The following is a 21565-nucleotide window of genomic DNA, read 5'->3' on the forward strand; positions in this document are numbered from 1 at the left end:
TGGATCACGGGGAAATAAGGATTCTGTCATTTATATTAATCTCAGCAAAAGATATAGATTGATTGACACCGACTAAAGGGAAAAGCGCAAACGTTCATTTTGGCTTTGCAGGATATGTTCTTGTGAAAAACTGTCTGACTGAACTGGCAAAAATGATACATTCTTACTTATAAAGTGAACAACCAAGCTATACCACGTTTAAATGATTCTGACAGTGAAAGATTAGACTTGGAGCTACCGTACCACATTTTTGATGGCCAATTCAACCTTTTGAACTGGCCATCAAAAATGCCATCATAGTTTAAGTCACTGTAATTTTGCACAGTACCGTTGTAGTTGTTATCATAAGCTACAATTAGAATGTCAACCAAACTTGGGATAAAAGCTTAAAATTAATTTAGAAGTGACGCTCAGTGTACATGATGTTTGCAGAATTTAAGAGCGTTTTTGATATATTATAAATTACCTTTAGCCTTGTAATGTCCAGGTACTCGTTCCATGAGTAAGATGAGTAATAAAAAATATAAAATTGCCAAAACTCTGAAAGGAGTTTGGCACGATGGAACAGGACGCACTGAAGCTAAGTCCCTCAAGTGCTTTTTCCATGAACTTGTTGGACAAAAAAAAAGTGCTTTTATTGATATGTATTAAACAAGCATCTTTTATTGAAAGACAGACGATGATGCCAATAACAGAGATGAGAGTTGTTACATAGAAGGCAACTGAGTAGGCTACAAGCAAGATAGGCAAGCATATGATACTTTTTGGATAAATATTGGCCTGTTAAGTTAACCTGCACAAGTTCTTTCTAGTTTTTCTTTTTCAGCGGGGTTCATCTATAGGCTCAAGTCGTCATAGGAGTAATATGGCGCCTCGATTGAGCGCACAGAGATTTTGAAGTGGCGGCGTAGGAAGCCTCCGTACCGCTTGTCCCACTTCAGGTTGTTCAACTTTGGTCGGATCCTCCTCATGAAGCCACCGTAGCGCTTCTGCAGCTCCTCGGGCTCCTGGGTGTCCTGCTCCACGGAACTACTCCTCTTTGACTTGGGTCCGAATTTGCGTAAAAAGCCGCCGTAACGTTTAACATAACTATGGAGCATCTGATTCTCCGGAACATCGTCTGCGTCCACCGGCGCGTCTACATCTCTCTCCTCCAGCCTCTTCAACAAGTCCTCGTATTTCTTGGGAAGCGCTCCGGCCTTCAGAATGTAATTGTAATTCTTGTTCTTTTCGATCCTCTTGATGAAGCCACCGTAGCGTTTGACCAGGTCGGCCTGCTGACTCTCCTCCTCTTCCTCAGCTTCATCCTGGGTGAAGTCCGCCAGCCCAGGAGCCTGGCCGCAGCTTTCCAGCTGCGCCTCACACTCCACACTGCACGACTGCAGGACACAAAGAGAGAAGAGTGTGAAACCAACCGGCATCTCTGCACAGACATGGGGTCTCAAAATAGTGAGGTGGTATAATAGTCAGCTTTACACTTTTCCTCCCAGAGTTTTACTGGTACTTATGAGTGAAAGATTCAAATGATTGTAGATTGTAGATTTAGATGTAGGCTAGTCTCATTTAGTCGAAACATTTACTCAATATTCAGCCTGACATATTTAGGAAATCAAAAATTATAATAAAGTTGTGGTGCAGAAACAAATGAATGCTTTTGGAAGTAAGAATTTCCATGATTTGGGGATTATTATGACAACCAAGTAGAAGTCAGACGTCATCCCAATTGTACTTTAGGCTTCTGCCGCCTGATTTTAAAATAAAAAAAAAAGCAAAAACCCATATAAATACTTCAGCCAAGAGTAGTTCTTCATCTTTCTCTCGTGGAAATGAGCTCGGTTTAAAGTTGATTTTACCAGGCTGCTGACGGCGGCGTCGTGGCTGACGATTTGTTGCACACATTTCTGACACTGTGAAGAGCAATCTGTGTGGATGAAGGTTGGCAAGCTCAGCATCACCATCAGGACATACCACTCCATTCTTCACCAGATGCCTGACACACAAACACACAAACACACACACAAACAGAAACAACACAGGCACTACCGGTGAGTCTGGGTTAGACAAGGCTCAGAGTTAGACCGGCTTGGTTTAAGGATTTGCAATCTCTAGAGATTCATGAAACAACTTGACCTCCGCTAATTGTAAATTACTTGACAAAACATTCTTAATTTAGACTTTTTTCTTTTTTTTTGAAATAGCTTCAAAATAGCTTAGAACAACCCCTTTGTTTAATCATGTAGACCTGTGCGCAGTGCGTAATGGCGCACTGGTGCCAAGTCTTTATCATCACTTCGTTATTTCATAGCAAGCAGAGAAACATTAAATGTGGTCTAAGTTCTGTTTCACAAAGACAATAAAGAAAAAAGTGTAGAGTCAGTACCTCAGGAGTTGGACAATTTATTCCAGCCTTGTTAAGACTCGCAGAGGCACATCTACCATCAAATGGAAACTCCCTGTCCGCTCTCCAACACTTGTGTTTCTCCTGCACAGCTCGTCGCCGTTCTTTTTATCGCCGGAGACTTGGCTGTGTCACTGCAGCGCATCAGACCAGCTTCTATTAACGGACCAATGGGAGGGAAATATACTAAATAATCCCACCGCCTCCCAGCTTCGGGAGTTTTTAACAACGCCCACACAGAGAAGGTATAGGAGAGGCAGCGCAGTTCATCTCTTCAGCCCATCATCATCATCATCATCATCATCATCACCACAATTCCATCTCTGGGGTGCCTGAATCAAACCCCTGAGCTATAAATCACACAGTAAACAAAGTGTTCTCTCTCTTTCAGTTGGACTGAAAGAATGTAGTATAACGTACATTAACTAGATTGCTTGTGCAATAATAACAACAACTGACATTGCTGTGGTGTCTGCAGGGCTGGCCAAAGTATTTTAAGGACTCTATGCTAACTTCTATAGCAACCACCCCAAATCAGAAACCAAACATTGCTTAACTGATTCAAAACTTAACCAAAATCCAAAAGTCAGTTGGAGAATTTCTAAGTCTATACCATAATCTGTTACAACATTAGCATTAGCATCAGAGTTTCAAGAATACTGACTCGATGTTTCTTGAACCGATTTTTTTGGCCACTTGAGCAGAATAATCTATAAACACAATACTGATATTATCACTTCATGAATTTTTGTGGCTAACATGATGCCTATTTCCACATTCAGCAGTTACAGAGTAACATGATCATTTATCGTTAGGGGTGTATGTGTCCATGTGGTGAATCTAAGGGCAATATTCTCTCTCTCTCTTTAGCTCTGTTTTTGGTCTCCACCATCTCCTGAGGGAAATATCTGTCTCTTTAGCGGCATAATGCTCCACTATGTTCACTAGGTAGTCTCTAACTGTGTCTGTTAGTTGTTTGGGTTTGTCAGATTTTTCTCTGAAAACAGCTGCCTGCTGCTGCAGGGAAAAGGTTGATGAGAGCACTGAGAGTGAACCAAAATAGTAAAGTTATGGGCTAAAACAAAACAATTAGCTAAAAGAGGATGAAAAGCTCTACAGAACATAAGGGAACTGTGGTATTGGTGACAATTTTGTGGGTTTGTCACCAGTGTTGGGAAAGCTACTTTGAAAAAATTACATATAATGGAGATATTAAAGCAGCAAGGTACTCTTTATTGGAAATAGCAACACTATACCTTTATTCAAAGTAGAAAGCTACACTACAAACTCTGATCAAAACTAGCTATACTGAAGCTCTTTCTCATCAAGTCTTTGTCACAATTCAAGTTATTTATTAATGCTATATTAACTTTATGGTGTTATTTATTAAATAGCCAATTCTGTATTGAATCACATGATGGGGAGGTGTGGGTGCAGGCTCTGCACAGGTTGTGGAGCAACATTTCAATCATTTGACTTTATTTTTCAAGAGAAAACAAAATATACACATATCAGCCACAACATTAAAACCAGTTAGCGCTTTTAAATGTTAAATGTATATGAATATATTACATGTATATATGTGTGTGTGTGTGTGTATATATATATGTCACAACATTAAAACCGATAACTGGTTTGTGGCAGATCGGTGTACGTGTTTTCAGTCAAATGACAATTTCTTTATATACGTAACATATAAGTGAAATATGTTCACACCTGCACCATATCTCAGCAAATCTACACCCACTATATGTCACTGTTACATTCATGTGTTCCATGTGGTCGGTAAGCTTAAATGCCTTCAGTTTGCTTTGTGTATGAAATAAGCATTAACGAGGCCAGCCAGTGCTCTGTGTTGTACATTCGGAGGACCCGATGAAATGAGCCACACACGACAATTCAGCCTCATCCCATTTCAAGGTTGAAGCTTTTAGAGGTTCATAGGCAGACCAAGGTTATAGTGTGTCTTACCTTTGTTTTAGGGGAGGAATGAAGAGAAACCTTGGGCTTGCAACTGAATGAAGCATCAACATATAGTACACTGGTACAGTCTACAAGTGCATAGTCTGTCTTTTCACTCTGGTATAATCTTTTACTTGGATTAAGGTTGATATTCCTTGTTCCAAAATATTTGATTGAAATTATTTCTTGGTTTGCTGATGGCTTATTATGGATAGCAGGTATCACATTACATTACACTCTGGAGAACCTGTTGACATTTGATTCTATTACACACATTTTATTTCACTTCCGATACTAGTTTTGAAGTTCAAATTCATCACTTAAAGATAAAAATGAATCTCTAGAACTACCATGACAACCATGTGCAACATTTCATCACTTAATACTCTGTGACTATGCTATGTTCCCCTATTTTGTAGAGCACCATCTAAAATTAAAATATATCTTGTCAACACAAAGAACTCTCACTCAACTAGTGATTTTCACACACTAGTGGCAGGGCTTAAACACAAGAATTTAGTCATCAATATAGTCAGTCTGTCAGTCTGTCTGACACTTTGGTCTATAGCAAGAGAGCTCCAGAGCTATTGGCCAGGTGACTGGGAAATTTGGTATGGATATTCTTGGTCACCAGAAAATGATTAATATTGTTTTTGGTGACTGCCTGACCTTTCCTCTACCACCACCACAAGACAAATTTCCACTTTTGTTAAAGACATACTGTATCAAAATGTAATGGACAGATTGTCATGAAATTTACTGAACTGATGCTCTACAAAGGATGAACCCTTTTCATTTCTTTCCTGTCTTTTTCTGTTGCAACATCCTCAAAATGTTAACTTTGTACACAAGAGAAGCGTGGACAAGTGAACATGTTGTGGATATTCATGGTCCCCAGAGGATGGATCCCTGGGCCTTTTCTTTCCTTACAAACAGCTCTCCAGGAGTGAATAAAAACACAACTGTATCCATTTCCTTTAATGCCACGGCACTGCGGTTTACAGTCTCCAGAAATGGTTTTATGGACTGAACAGTAACAACAGGAACAAAAGGATGATGAAGACAAAGATCGCCTTATGAAACTGAACATACATGTATAACTAGGGGTTAAAGCATACACTTTCAGATAAACTGATTATTGACTCGCTGGTCGCTAGCAGACTTGGAGAGTGGCTGGTAGCTAGAAGGCTGGGAGGCTGGTTGAGAATCAGCAAAGCATTCCTCAACCATGTCTTAAAGGATGCTTTCCTGAATGCCAATTTCAGAGCAGTGTCTTTGTATTCCCTAATAGCATCTTTTTTTTCTATAAACCATACCAATACACAAGGGAATATGAAAGTTCAAAAGGTTAATCTATGAATTAAGTATCTGCTGTGTCCATTGTTGGTCAGGTCACTCTGTTACAATTGCTGGTAGCAGCATAGAAAGGTAGGACCAAAACACAGACACAAAGGCAGGCTGATGCGGTGAAGTAGCTTTTAATGAAAAAAACAAAGCTTTAAGGTAGATGGCTGGATAATCAAACAGGTAAATAGACAGGCAGGCAGGCATGAACAGACACCAGGAGTCTCCACACAAGGAACACAAGGGAGCATAACCGACAACAAAATCAAATGATTTGACACTGACTGGGGACAAAGGGTTGGTTTAAGTACTGGCTGAAATAATGACACACTTCGACCAGGGGGGTCTGGAAGCAAGATCAGCAGAGCAATTGACCGAAGGTGGGTAGCCGGGGGGCAGAACAGAGGCAGAGCAAGAGACTTCAGGTGGACTGCCTGGGGGTAGTACAGAGGCAGAGAAGGAGACCTCAGGTGGATTGCCTGGGGACAGGACAAAGGCAGAGCAGGAAACAATGGGCAAACAGCCTGGGAGCTGGAAAGCCACTAGGCAGGAAACCATGGGTGGATGAGCCAGTGGCAAAACAGACAGACAGAGCCTCATGGATAAAGGCAGGACTGCTCTGGTGGGTGGTGATGAAGACAGGACTGCTCTGGTGTACAAAGGCAAAGGCAGGACTGCTCAGGAGGTAGAGCAGGAGGGCGAAGGCAGATCCCCTCAGGAGGCAGAGCAGGTTACCGGGGTCCATAGGAGGTAGCCAGTGATAGGAGGCCCAGACTGGCTGACAGGTGAAGCTGAAAACCAGACGTAATGAAGGCTGGCAAGTCAAGCATCGGGTAGGCACTCTGAACTGGCTGGTTGTCGTTGGCTGAGACAATAGCGTACTGATGCTCCGTGAGGTTTGGCAATGTGTCAGCAGGGACTGTTGGGGGCTGCTGACTGCAGATTAGGCAGGGCATCGGCTGGGGCTGCCGACTGGAAATCAGGCACGGCATCAGGCGGGCCTACTGACTTAGAGATCGGTATAAGGTGTAGGTCGGGCCATCGGCTGGGGACCAGGAAGAGACAAGATGTTGGCGTGGACGGCCAACTCACAAACAGGCTCAGGAACAGGCAAGACATCGTTTAGGTGCAGGGCAGCTGGGGCAGCTGAGGCTCTGGGTCTCTGGGCAGTGGAGGCTCTGTGGAGCTGGGCAGCTTGGGGGATCAACATCTCCGAGACCCACACTTCCTTCTAAGGGCTCTGACCCTTAGATACCTCGGGGAAATAACCAGGTGGATCCCCTTAAAAGGTAACTACTAGATTTCTTCAGAGTCAGGATCTGACAGGAAGCTGGTTGGCTCGGGAACAGGAGCAGACAGTGAATTAGCTGGCTCAAGACAGGACAGCTGCAGGCACACGAACCTGAGTCGAATTGGCTAGAGTACAAGCTGAGTTGCAGGGCTGAGTTGCAGGCCGAAGGCTAGCATGCTGGAGGCTAGGAGACTGAAGGATAACTGACTGGAATGCAGGCTAGAGGCTTGCAGGCCGGAGGCTAGCTGACTGGGATGCGGGTTAAAGGCTAGCAGGCTGAAGGCTAGTCACGCTGTCAAAATCCAAACATGCTCAATTTTAAAGTCAACATACTTTACCAATGATCCCTTTGCCTGCCCTGAGCCAATCAGTTGCTGGTTGCTGTTCTTTACACATCATTGCATTTCTGTCTATCAATTTTTCAGACCTCCTATTGTGCAGCCCACCTCCTCCCCATCTCCACCTTGACCTCCTGGACTTACGGGGAGTCTCAACCGAAAGTTTCCACCATCCACCTACTGGCTCTACTCCACCACCAACAGTGACTAGTCTTTGGGGTATCCTGTCCTATCTCATAACTTCTCTGAGGCCTACACATGAAGATGCTTTTCATCATTGGAGTCCAATTGCCAAAACTTTCCTCTGTTGCTACTTAAGTAAATACTGTCATACTTATGGATACATATACTTACAACATTGTCAAGTCAGTGTAAAGTCAGACAAGCCCACCGATTATTTTTTTATGGTACTGATCCTTCCATGGTGTTTAAATTAACAGAAGTAAGTTCACTACAGTGTTTTTATTTTGAAATGTAGGCTACACATACAGTATTTACACATATCTTGACAACAGATGGACAGACAACAATGAGTCATTGTGACATAGGTTTTACAGGTTTCCTGTAGTTGATCTCACTGTTGCCCATTGGGAAGTGACCCTCTTGCCAGACAAGAACACTGAGTTTGAACACTTCTGCAAAACTCTGGATTGGCTTCACTCCACTCCATGCTAATGTTTTTGAAATTCTTTATTTCTACAGTCTATATGCATGGCAGCTATAGTACAATTACTGATTTAGCGTTGCACTCCTATAAAGTTGTCAGACTCAAGATGGACAGTTTTTAAATAAAGGAGCAAAATCAGTACAACAGAACAAGAGATATCATCGTTTTTCCCCCACACATTCTTCTTCCATGTCAAAACCTAGCATCTATATTACCCACAATGCAACACAATTGCCGACAGTTTGTTCAGAGATTTGGTTTGTTTATGCTAGTAGCAACTGATGTAACCTGGAGCCTCTAACTTGCAGCAGAGATTTGCAGGCTACAGAGGTCTGGTAAGCTCAATTTGGGGCAGCTGTGACTCAGGAGGTAGAGTGGGTCGTCCACTGTAATTGTAATTTCAATTACCTTGTCTTTCAACCACTTGAGATACCCCACCTCCCACTATCTCACCAATATATCAGGTCCTTTTGTGCTTTAAATAGTGATGTCTAGACCTCTTAACTTTACACCTACATACGAAATCCTGCAGGATGCCTTGGGTGTGGAACACACCTTAGGGAGTCAGCACCAATACCTACAGTGGACCAAAGGGTGTGAAAACACACCCTTGGGTAGGGGGCATTCCTCAGGTATGAACTATACTTAGTTCTCCCCATGCTTGGGGTCTTTCTTCATTTTGATGGCTTGTGTCTTGATTGACCTTTTCTTTGCAAAGAAAATAAAAAACCTTGTCGGCCAGCAGAAGTCTCTATTTCCTTCTTCACCAGCAGCAGAGAATTTCCGTGACAATTTGGTGTCAGTAGTGGGATCCCTCGAGTGATCATCTGGGGCAGAACGCGGACAGTGACAGGCCATCCTGGAAGAAAAAAAAAAGTTTTCCAGGCTCCAACCTCAAATCCTCCCCTGAGAAGGGAGGACTGATGGCAAACGCTCCAGATCGTTGCTGCTGGGATTCCACAATTCAGTGAAATTAGTCTGGTGATCATTGAAATATTGACATTTTAATTCTCTTTCTTTTAAATTTAGGATTTAATTTGGCGTAATATTTTCATTTTTATGTTATCCCTAATCGTGTCTGAGTCAAGGAATCAGGGGTAAAAGTATAAAAACTTTGGGTGCTTTTTTCTTCCATTTCTTTCATTACCCAGTCCTTTAACTGGCCTATATTTGTTATATTTTCCATCTTATTTCTTTCTCAACTTTTTTTTCTTTTTTTTTTCTCAATCTCCTTTATTGCGCAGGACTTCTAGTACTATGTAAAGGATAAAGTATCTTATTGGGAAAATAAATCCCAAAGCTCACAAAACAAATAACGTCCTCTGACAATCTTCAAGTGGGCTTAGCCTCTATTCTATCGTTAAACCAGCTGGGGTGGCAGAGATGGTTCCCCTCTATCACTCTTTAACAAACCGATTACGTCTATCATATGTCACCGGAGGCAATGGCTCAGATCTCAGGGGTATAAACTCTTCCCAAGCACTCATATCACTAAGACCATCATCATCTCACCACTTATTCCAATTATTGCAGTATAATTTTTTAACAATATGGGTTTATCTCTACTCGCTATTTCCCCGACGGCCAGTCAGTTCGTATGGAGTTCACCTGAGCAACGGACCCAGACACCGTCTCTATATTTTACATTTTTTTGCGAAAAACCTCCCCTTAACAGCCAGTCAGCTTGTATGGAGTTCATCCGAGCAACTGACCCAGACACTGTTAATACCTACTGTACTATCCCACAATTGTAGCAGGCATTTTTTTTTTTTTTTAAAACAACACTGCAAAATACATATCAACCCAACCCTGTAGATAACAATACACCGTTTAATCCTTTCCAGCCCTACAGGCTACAGCAACGGCATTGTTCCTCAGGAATTTCTAGGGTTCTCTTTATGTCTACTTCTCACTCTGCTTTAATTTTGACGCCCACGTTCCGGGCGTTACAGATTACACAATCGGATCATCAGTGAAGGCCTCTACATGTTTGTATGGCATTACTGATTACCTCTCATCTGTGAAGGCCTTTCATGTGATGTGCACATATCATGCCCGACCTGCAACAGTAGTAACTCTGCTAAGGAATTTACAAGGCCCTCTCCATGCTCCAATTCCTATTCGCCTAGTTCTGCTTTTATTTTTACACTCACTTTCCGGGCGTTGAAAAAATTACACAATCGGATCATCAGTGAAGGGCCCTACATGTTTGTATAGCATTACTGATTACCTCTCATCTGTGAAGGCCTTTCGGGTGATGTGTGCATATCATGCCCGACATGCAGAAGTAGTAAGCTCAGTCCTGCAGCTTGAGCATTTAATGATTTACTTTTGAATTACCTAGCACAAACTTTGCAGAATTGTGTTAGGACCGCAGACTCTACATTTCCGTGATAACCGTACTTGTTTCTTTTATCATTAACTCTGCTCAGGAATTCACAAGGCCCGCTCTATGCTCCAATTCCTATTCGCACAGATTATTGTGATTTTAAGCCACGAGTCAAGAATCTTGCGATCTTTTTATTTCCCTATTCCTCTTGGCTTATGGCCGCGAGTTGCAGTTTCTCTTATCTTGTCTCTTATTCTCTTATTCCATTTCTCATATTCTCTTATTCCATTTCTCATTATTATGTTTTAATTCTGGAAATGATTTGATTCTCTGGTTTTATGTTTGCTTACACAACTTTAATTATTACTTTTTATACTTTTGATTTTCTACGCCGTGAGCATCCTTACCTCCTCTCCACTCACTGAAATTTAGTAATGTCCAATATGCAGAACTTTGGTCTTTAACAACAGGCTTTTGCTTACCTTTTTCTTTGAGAGCTCTCGTGAGTGGTAATGGCTCCGGAAACTCAGGCTCGGTCCCGCTGAAAATCTTCAGTCGTGGACTCAGTCGAATCCTCCTCTTTCACCAAATCATGTCGTGGTCACCAATTTTGTCGGCGCGTTTGTTGATTTGGGAAGAGAGTCCATGAGAAGAGTTATTTCTCAGTTTAACAATTTATTACAAACCAGAGAATCAAATTAAACATGTACATGGACCTTTTGTATTCAGAAAACCACAGTCTGCAAGCAGTTTGCTGTAGTCAACTTCCTAGAAAAGAGTGTCTGACTTAGCGCTACACAGGGTTTTCAAAGGGAATGTGCATCTATCTGATTGGTCAAGAACATTGGGAATGCCCCGTGGCTTAGGCTTAGCACTCCCTTGACTGGCGGATAGGTTGGTCCCTCCTTTCTTCCACAGGCTTCCACCAGTCACGAGAGACAGTGCCCTAAACAGGAAGAAACCCTGCACTCCCTCACGTGTAGCTCGTTCTGAATGTTTTGTTTTTGTCTTATCCATCTGACATTATCCAGTATGGGTGTAGTGCAAAGTATTGTTTTGTATCTATCTTTTTGCACAACAGAAAGAGTTCTTACATGACTAATCAAATATCGCCTTTATGTTTGTTGCATGGTGTCCATCAACTGTCCTTCTTAAGACCGCCTACGGAATGCCTAGTTTTCATAAGCAAATGCCTTTTTACGTACATACAATAAACTCTGTGTTCAAACAGCATGTATCTTTGGCGTGCACTTTATATTCGCATGATTAATAAAAACAGCTAGATCTAACTGGACCCCTGAGTTTAAAAAACATATTACTGGTAGAAGTAAAACTGAAACAAAAAGAAACAAAAATTAGAAGGAAAAAAGAGACTTTCTGTAAAAAAATTAGAAATTATAGAAGGTCAAAAAGAATGTTTACAAATGTGGAAAGGGGAAGCAGAAGCACGAAACAGGAAAATAATGCAGAAACAACTACCCATTTCATGCGAAAAAGTTGAAACCAATGAAAAACAAAATTTACACACACAAAGAACACCAGACTTGCAGATCTCTTCTTCTTTGTCTCCACAGTTGAAGATATGACAGTTGAAGCTGGATCCAGACCTCGAGAGCAACCCACCAACTCATCCTTCAGCTCCACCACCATTCAACCCGGCGACATCCAACGAAAGAAGAGAAACAGACTCCACCATGCCACAACAAAAAACAAGTTCATCCGGATGTGTCTGCTCTGCCACAAAACTCTACAACCAACCCATCTTCTCCAATTGCACATAGACTGCGTCATCCCAATAAAAATGCAGCCTTCAACATGCCCATGGTTGAAATATCTGGACCAGAAGGTGCAACGCTGGTTTTCCGTCCATGGACTTCTGCTGACATCACAGCAGCCTCTCAACATGTGCCCAACCCCACAGCATCAGGTAAAATATTTGCTGAGCAATTATTCACGTTTTGCTGGTCAAAATTTAGCTTTACAGAAGCGTTACTACAGTTGTTTAGAAACTGTATATATCTGTCATCACAAAATGTTTTGTAACATAAAGTGAGAAGCATGCCTGAAGTCGTCACAGTGGAGTACATTTCTGTTCTGGATGGCAGACGTACAAAGCACACACCTGTAACACCAGAGACCGGAGTCTGCATTCACAATCCTCTCTGTGGTTTAGGTGACAAAAACACTTTGGTTAAGGTTAGGGAAAGACGGTGGTTGTGGTTAAATGTAAATAAACATGTTGTGCCTGTAGTCACTGTTAACTTTTTCTGTATTAAACCATAGCACAATTTGGAAATAACCATAAAAAAGTGTTATAATGCAAGATCGGATACTGAAAACAAATACATTGTCTGTGAACAGTTTAGTAGTCAATGTATTTATGATTTGCAAAATACATAGATTAACAACATATCCTCATTATGTTAATGAGAAGCATAATTTCTACGAGACAGGGTTAGTTTAATGATGCCATTTAGACCCAGTTGTAAGTGATGTTACTAATTATTTCCTGGCCAATGGATAGATGAAGGATACACTTTGGGGATTCTAAGCCTGAGTTTGTATAAGAAATGGTCAGGTGTGCGCCGTATTTAAAAAAACTCTTTTGTTTTTATTCCACAGCAATGAGAGAGCCTTCCTCTACAGACCCTGAAAACACTGAGAGCAGTGCTCTGTACAGGACGAGATACAATCTGGGCCCACAAAGAAACTCTCATGGATCTGTAATGTAATTTTATCATAGAGCATAATAATTAGTATGGTTACCATAGTATACTTTTTCACCTGCATTTGTCGAGCTTTACTTTTTTTCTTTCTCCCTTTGCGTTACCATGTTTGGGAAGATTTGGTTAAATGCAGATTTATTTAGGAATACACACGGTGTAAATTTTGTTATATGCATTTAAAAGCAACCTCAAGGAAGTTCAAGTTCAAGGGGACTGAGTGCTGCCAACACACAGGTGACCTATACTCAGTACTTTGCCTGAAAGCATCCTTTGACATAGATGGAGCAGTGAAGATGCTGCTGCTGCTTTGCTAATGTGCTGCTCACAGTAAACCTCCTTTGTCGATATGGAGTCAGTGCTTGCAGCATTTCCAGCAGCAGGCTGTTTTCTGTGACCAAGTTCTGATAAACTCACTGTACACTACCTGCCCAGCAGCAGGAGGGCATTTTATGGCTTGATTATCAAGCCAGAAGTATGGAGCTGACAGAAAATGAGGGGAAAGAGATGGGGAATGCCATGTTACTGTTCAGAAAAAATATAAAATTAACAATATAAAGGATAATGCACACAACACAAAATTATCCCTTAAAAATATATATCAGTCAAGACCATACTTAGAGTGGCTTCAGAAAGTATACAAAACCCCTTCACTTTTTGCACTCTTTACTGTGTTGTAGATTTAACTGTAATTGGATAAAATTTCCATTTTTGCCCATCAATCTACACCCAATAACCTATCATGACAAAGTGAAAACATGTTTTTAGAAATTATTGCAAATTTATTAGAAATCTAAATTTGAAATCTCTCGTTTACAAAAGTATTCAGACCCTTGATTCAGTACTTTGTAGAAGCCCCTTTGTCAGCAAATACAGCTTTGAGTCTTCTTGGGTAAGTCTCTACAACCTTTGCACACCTGGATTTGGGCAGTTTATCTCATTCTTCCCGGCATATCCTCTCAAGCTCTGTCAGATTGGATGGGAAGCATCTGTGAACTGTCATCTTCAGGTCTTTCCACCGATGCTCTATGGGGTGTAAGTCTGGGCTTTGGCTGGGCCACTCAAGGACAGTCAGAGAGTTGTCCTGAAGCCACTCCAGTGTTGTCTTGGCTGTATTCTTTGGGTCGTTGTCATGCTGGAAGGTGAACTGCTTCCCCAATCTCAAGTCACAGGCACTCTGGAGCAGGTTTTCATCAAGGACGTCCCTGTATTTGGCTGCATTCATCCTTCCCTCAATTCCGACCAGTATCCCTGTCCCTGCTGCAGAGAAGCACCCCCACAGAAGGATGCTACCAATTCAATTCAATTCAATTCAATTCAGTTTTATTCATATAGCGCCAAATCATAACAGAGGTTATCTCAAGGCACTTTTCATGTAGAGCAGGTCTAGACCATACTCTTTATAGTTATATTAACAGAGACCCAACATTCCCCCATGAGCAAGCACTTGGCAACAGCAGCAAGGAAAAACTCCCTTTGAACAAGTAGAAACCTTGAACAGAACCCGACTCATGGTGGGGAGCCGTCTGCCCCGACCGGCTAGGTTGAGAGTAAGAGAGAGAGAGAGAGGGAGAAAAGGGGGGGGGGGCATAGGACAGTAGATGTATAACATAAAGATGTGTAACAATAATGAGACTAATAATAAAACTGATAATTATAATAATAGGTTGAATAATAATACTAATAAAACTAACTATAATAATAGTTGATAATCTTAATATTTGAAGCAGTAGGTATTGAGTAGGATCATGGGGGCAGTAGGTGGTTTGCAGTCACGGATCCAGACTCTCTAGCAGTAGGGGCAGAAATACTTGCTGAAAGCGACAGGAAGAGAGAGGAGAGAGACGAGAAAGCACAAAACTATGGGAGAGAGAAGAAATCAAGTTAGTAATAAGCATTGATGCCATATGAATGCATAAAGATGGAGAGGAAAAAGAGGAGAGAGGACCTTGGTGCATCATGGGAAGTCACCTGGCAGTCTAGGCCTATAGCAGCATAACTTGGGGGTGGTTCGAGCCAAGCCTGAGCCAGCCCTAACTGTAAGATTTATTAAAAAGGAAGGTTTTAAGCCTACTCTTAAATGTGGAGAGGATGTCTGCCTCCTGGACCCAAACTGGAAGATGGTTCCACAGTAGACAAGCCTGATAACTTTAGGCTCTAGCAGACTCTAGGAACCACAATGCAAGCCTGAGTTCTGGGAGCGTAGTGTTTTAGTGGGGTAATAGGGTACAATGAGCTCTGTCAGATATGATGGTGCCTGACCATTAAGGGCTTTGTAGGTGAAGAGGAGGATTTTAAATTCTCTTCTAAATTTTACATGGGAGCCAATGCAGAGAAGCTAACAGGAGAAATGTCATCTCTTTTCCTAGTTCCTGTCAGTACTCGCACTGCAGCATTCGGGATCATCTGAAGAGTATTTAAAGATTTGTTGGGACAGCCTGATAATAAGGAATTACGATAATCCAGCGTAAAGGTAAAAAAAGCATGGACTTTGCCTTATTTTTGCAATGTTATGAAGTGACAAAAGGCAGTCCTTGAAGTTTATTTTATGTGAAAGTTAAAGGACATTTCTGAGCTGTTTGGGGCCAAGTACAATAACTTCAGTTTTGTCTAAGTTAAACAGCAGAAAGTTCCTGGTCATCCAGGTCTTAATGTCCTTAAGGCATGCTTGAAGTTTAGCTAACTGATTGGTTTCACCAGGCTTCACTGACAAATACAATTAGGTATCATCAGCATAGCAATGGTAATTTATGGAGTTTTTCCTAATAATATTGCCTAAAGGAAGAATATATAAGGTGAATAGAACAGGTGGAGGCACAGAACCTTGTGGAACTCCATGACTAACTTTTGAGTATATGGAGAATTTATTGTTAACGTGCACAAACTGAAATCGATCTGATAAATAGGAGCTAAACTAGCTTAGAGTGGTTCCTTTAATGCCAATTAAATGTTCCAGCCTCTGTAATAGGATATGATGGTCAATGGTATCAAATGCAGCACTAAGATCTAACAAGACAAGTACAGAGACAAGTCCTTTGTCTGAGGCAGTAAGAAGGTCATTTGTAACTTTCACCATTGCTGTAGCTGTGCTATGATGCACTCTAAATCCTGACTGAAAATCCTCAAATAAACTGTTATCATGTAAAAAGTCACACAACTGGTTGGCGACAGCTTTCTCAAGGATCTTAGAGAGAGAGAGAAGGTAAGATATGGGTCAATAGTTGGCTAAAACATATGGATCAAGAGTAGGCTTTTTAAGAAGAGGTATAATTACAGCTGTTTTAAAGGACTGTGGTACATAGCCTGTTAATAAAGACAGATTGATTATATGTAGTAAAGAGGTGCTAACTAAGGGTAAAACTTCCTTAAGCAGCCTAGTTGGGATGGGGTCTAAGAGACAAGAAAATGGTTTGCATGAAGACATTGTTGAAGTTAATTGGTGAAGGTCGATGGGAGACAAACTGTCTAAGTATACATCAGGTTGCACGGCTGTTTCTAAGATGCCTGTGTTTTAAGATAAATCGTTGCCGGTTGAGGGCAGGAGGTGATGAATTTTGCCTCTAATAGTTTGAATTTTATCAGTAAAGAATCTCATGATATTGTCACTACTGAGAACTATAGGCAGACATGGATCAATGGTGCCACCACCATGCTTCACTGTAGGGATGGTATTACCCAGGTGATGAGCAGTGTCTGGTGTTTGCCTGACATACTTTTTGGAGTTCTGCCCAAAGGGTTCAATTTTTGTCTCATCAGACCAGCGAATCCTTTTCCTTATGCTCTCAGTCCCTTAAATTCCATCTGGCAAACTCCAAGCAGACTGTCATATGGCTTTTATTCAAAGTGGTTTCTGTCTAGCCACTGTACCATAAAGGCCTGATTAATGGAGTGCTGCTGTGAGGGTTGTCTTTCCATTATGTTCATTCCTGCAGAGGACTTCTAAAGCTCTTTTAGAGTAACCGATGGGTCGTGACCGAGGCCCTTCTTGCCCTTTTTGGCTGGACCGCCAACTCTAGGAAGAGTCCTGGTGGTTCCAAACGTCTTTCTTTTCACAATTATTTTGGCCACTCAAAGCTTTAGAAATAGTTTTATACCCTTGCCCTGATCTATGCCTCATCGCAATCTTATCGCGGAGGTCTACAAAGAATTCCTTGGACTTCTTGGCTTTGTTTTTGTCCTGACATACAGTATGAATTGTGGGACCTTATATATACAGAAGCGTGCCTTTCTACATTATGTCCAATCAGATCAATTTGCCACAGGTGGACTCCCATCAAGTTCTTCAAATTATAATAATTACTTAAAGGAAACAGGATGCACCTGACCACAGCAAAGGGTCCGAATACTTACTCAATACTGTAAATAAAAAATCTCAGTTTTCTATTTGTAAAAAATTCTAAAAACATGTTTTCACTTTGTCATTATGGGTTATTGAGTGTAGCTTGATGGGCAAAAACAGCAATTTTAACCATTTTAAATTAAATCTTCAAGACAATGAAGTGTCCAAAAAGTGAAGGGATCTTAATACTTTCTGAAGCCACTGTACATATTGTATTAATACAGTGTGTAAATAATAAGAATAGACAGTGGGATTAAAATAACATTCATTGACTGAGAATTGGTTTCACTGATATTTGAATAATTTAATGTACAATTCTTCATTGTATGGCAGCAGTTGTGTTGAAATTGTGATACTATAGACTCAAAAGAACTATGTCACAGGGCTTGTTTCTGCTGACCATGTGTTCAAAACATACTGTATACACAGCGCCGAAATGTGCTCTGTGCTTCCTTTATTCATAGTTGATTATGATGAAGAATCTCTGTTGTATGTTATTCATCTTGTCTGTGCCACTCTCCAAGGGCTTAACTGGTAAGTGTTTGAGCATCATGTTAACTCATTCTTAATGAAATTCTGTGACCTAGCCAGAAAGGCTCCTAAGCAATCTGGAGTGAGATTTCTCTTTGTGTCCTTCCTCTGTCCTCTTGTTTATGTCTTGATCTCATGCTCAGTGAGGTGTTGGTTGAAAATCTGTATAACAGTGCTGGCTGCTATATTGATTTATTAGCTCCTCCTGTCTTAGACTCCTATAATTATACAGTACTGTCTGTTATCATCCATTGATTCAATCAATATCAATCACCTGTAATGTGATGAGACACAAATTAACTATATTTGTTATTGTAAAAATTTCTATGAGAATACCCTTAAGGTCACATGGCGACTGTATTGGTGTTCAGACTGACAGACAAGCAGAATTGTCTTTCAGTCTGAATAGGGGGTGTTATGACCAGATTAACCTGTTAGGGGCCCGGGGCAATTTGGCCCCTATGGTAGTATTGCTATTACAGAAGAGAAATTCAGAGCAGCAGAGTGGTGAGTGTGACATGACTATTGTACTAATGGAGATAGTGCTATGGAAATTTACCCAAACAACAGGTAAACATGGAGGAAGTATGCATTAATAAAAAACAGCATCAATTAGACAGGAGCAGGGAGAGGTCTAACTAAAATATGATAAAATAGGGCAATAGATGCCTCTTTCAAATAATGGACTAGTTCTCTCTGTAGTTCGGGTAAATAAAGAGATATAAAGAGAGATGAAGATAAAATAATTTACAGTATTAGGACTTTTCAGACTACACCATGGACACCATGAATGCAAAGATTAAAGCTCTGAAACTGTTATTTTACACTTGGACTGTGGGATATCCTCAATGTTAAACTTAACCCAAGTTGGGTACTGTACTTCCCAATTACTGAGAGAAAGTGACTGTTCTCAAAGTTCTAAAATTGTGTGTCACTGTCATAACCCAATGTGCAGTGTTTTGACCGAATGATTTTTGTATTAGTCAAACTGGACTTCATACATTATCTATGTTATCTTCACTGGTACTGTTAGAAACAGACCCACACCATGAAATTTATTTTATAAAATAAAAGAATGTTAACGCCCTCTGGTAATGGGTGAGCAGCCCACCTCCCCTAGCACCTGTGCTTGAATCTGTGAAACCGTGCTCATTTTCAACTACTGTATACACTGATCAAGACTAATCTTTAACAGGAGTTCACGTTATTTTTTGCTAACCCTCTACTTAATATTTTGCAATTTTGGCGCAGTGGTTCGGACTTGGGCTTTTGACAGCTGTAGAAGCACCACCGGACTGCTTTGATATGGTTTGGCACTGGTTGCAGATGGCAGCAGGTCCCTTGATAGCAACACACAGCTATTTATATTTGCAATTGGCATTTTTCATGAGAGTGCTATGCTAACTAAATGCTTGGCTCCAAGAGCTCTGGCTTCAGGCGTTAATGTGACAGGAGTCAACGACTCGAATTGATATGGCTGATCCACAGTCCTCCACCACACTAATGTCCGCCTCAGGGGATTCTGGAGGGGAAAAGAACTTCAACTCAAAAGAGCCCTCTAGCATAGATGCCTTGCGGTCATTGAGCAACTCCTGCCTCACACATCCATGCAAATCCCATTTGCTGACCAAAACCAACACTAAATGTCTCCTAACAATTAGGAGACATTGAATGTCTACTAACAAGTAGTGTGTGTGTATCAAAGCCTGATATATCTTATTCCTGATATAGTTTATGTGCACTGTTTTCCTTCAGTTAGATGACACGGTGACGATGAGGATCTCTGAGCACCACCCACCTGAAACAGCAGCTTCCGTTCCAGCAAACCAAATAAGACACTGCTGTTTCTGCTCACCTCCTGAAGGACATAAATGATTAATCCACTCCTTAGGCTTTTCACATACACTCACATACACGCACACACACGCACTGGAGTTTGACCGATTACAGTATTTAAGGCAATGCCAATATTTTTTTTATTAACTCTACCAAAAGTGGATCAATTACATGTCATTTAAACTGAACCACTTCTACATCAAAAGCTTCTCGAATGATCATTGAAAAGCAACACAGACCACATTTAGTGCATCATGGACAGATAATGTAGAATTCCTCACTGAAAACCTGTTGCATATCATATCATGCAAAATGCTGATTTACTTTACATACTAAAACTGCTTACTATCTTTTATACGGGCATAATTTCTGTTGGGGATGAGGGTGTGTGTGTGTGTGTGTGTGTGTGTGTGTGTGTGTGTGTGTGTGTGTGTGTGTGTGTGTGTGTGTGTGTGTGTGTGTGTGTGTGTGTGTGTGTGTGTGTGTGTGTGTGTGTGTGTGTGTGTGTGTGTGTGTGTGTGTGTGTGGTGTGTGTGTGTGTGTGTGTGTGTGTGTGTGTGTGTGTGTGTGTGTGTGTGTGTGTGTGTGTGTGTGTGTGTGTGTGTGTGTGTGTGTGTGTGTGTGTGTGTGTGTGTGTGTGTGTGTGTGTGTGTGTGTGTGTGTGTGTGTGTGTGTGTGTGTGTGTGTGTGTGTGTGTGTGTGTGTGTGTGTGTGTGTGTGTGTGTGTGTGTGTGTGTGTGTGTGTGTGTGTGTGTGTGTGTGTGTGTGTGTGTGTGTGTGTGTGTGTGTGTGTGTGTGTGTGTGTGTGTGTGTGTGTGTGTGTGTGTGTGTGTGTGTGTGTGTGTGTGTGTGTGTGTGTGTGTGTGTGTGTGTGTGTGTGTGTGTGTGTGTGTGTGTGTGTGTGTGTGTGTGTGTGTGTGTGTGTGTGTGTGTGTGTGTGTGTGTGTGTGTGTGTGTGTGTGTGTGTGTGTGTGTGTGTGTGTGTGTGTGTGTGTGTGTGTGTGTGTGTGTGTGTGTGTGTGTGTGTGTGTGTGTGTGTGTGTGTGTGTGTGTGTGTGTGTGTGTGTGTGTGTGTGTGTGTGTGTGTGTGTGTGTGTGTGTGTGTGTGTGTGTGTGTGTGTGTGTGTGTGTGTGTGTGTGTGTGTGTGTGTGTGTGTGTGTGTGTGTGTGTGTGTGTGTGTGTGTGTGTGTGTGTGTGTGTGTGTGTGTGTGTGTGTGTGTGTGTGTGTGTGTGTGTGTGTGTGTGTGTGTGTGTGTGTGTGTGTGTGTGTGTGTGTGTGTGTGTGTGTGTGTGTGTGTGTGTGTGTGTGTGTGTGTGTGTGTGTGTGTGTGTGTGTGTGTGTGTGTGTGTGTGTGTGTGTGTGTGTGTGTGTGTGTGTGTGTGTGTGTGTGTGTGTGTGTGTGTGTGTGTGTGTGTGTGTGTGTGTGTGTGTGTGTGTGTGTGTGTGTGTGTGTGTGTGTGTGTGTGTGTGTGTGTGTGTGTGTGTGTGTGTGTGTGTGTGTGTGTGTGTGTGTGTGTGTGTGTGTGTGTGTGTGTGTGTGTGTGTGTGTGTGTGTGTGTGTGTGTGTGTGTGTGTGTGTGTGTGTGTGTGTGTGTGTGTGTGTGTGTGTGTGTGTGTGTGTGTGTGTGTGTGTGTGTGTGTGTGTGTGTGTGTGTGTGTGTGTGTGTGTGTGTGTGTGTGTGTGTGTGTGTGTGTGTGTGTGTGTGTGTGTGTGTGTGTGTGTGTTTGGGGGTCCATTAAAAGTGACACTAACTGAGAGAGTAAGAGAAATTAGTTGGATACTGCCACCTCAATACAAAGTCATG

The 21565-nt window shown here is 41.6% G+C and overlaps 1 protein-coding gene across 2 annotated transcripts; it reads right to left on the reverse strand.

The window, feature by feature from the left end:
* Positions 1-679: 679 nt before the first annotated feature.
* On the reverse strand, positions 680-10884 carry pdyn (prodynorphin). 2 transcript variants are annotated; one of them, XM_040152901.1, is made up of 3 exons: positions 10812-10884; positions 1854-1990; positions 680-1379 (listed from the first exon to the last, which is right to left on the reverse strand). In XM_040152901.1, exons 2-3 carry the CDS (start codon positions 1974-1976, stop codon positions 837-839), a joined length of 666 nt encoding a protein of 221 aa, XP_040008835.1. In that variant the 5' UTR covers positions 1977-1990; positions 10812-10884; the 3' UTR covers positions 680-836. The 2 variants fall into 2 exon arrangements, with proteins under 2 accessions (XP_040008835.1, XP_040008834.1); XM_040152900.1 differs by lacking the exon at positions 10812-10884 and adding an exon at positions 2381-2494.
* Between the last annotated feature and the right edge of the window lie 10681 nt (positions 10885-21565).

Source organism: Xiphias gladius, chromosome 18, assembly GCF_016859285.1.
Source record: "Xiphias gladius isolate SHS-SW01 ecotype Sanya breed wild chromosome 18, ASM1685928v1, whole genome shotgun sequence".
NCBI classification, from domain to species: Eukaryota; Metazoa; Chordata; class Actinopteri; order Istiophoriformes; family Xiphiidae; genus Xiphias; species Xiphias gladius.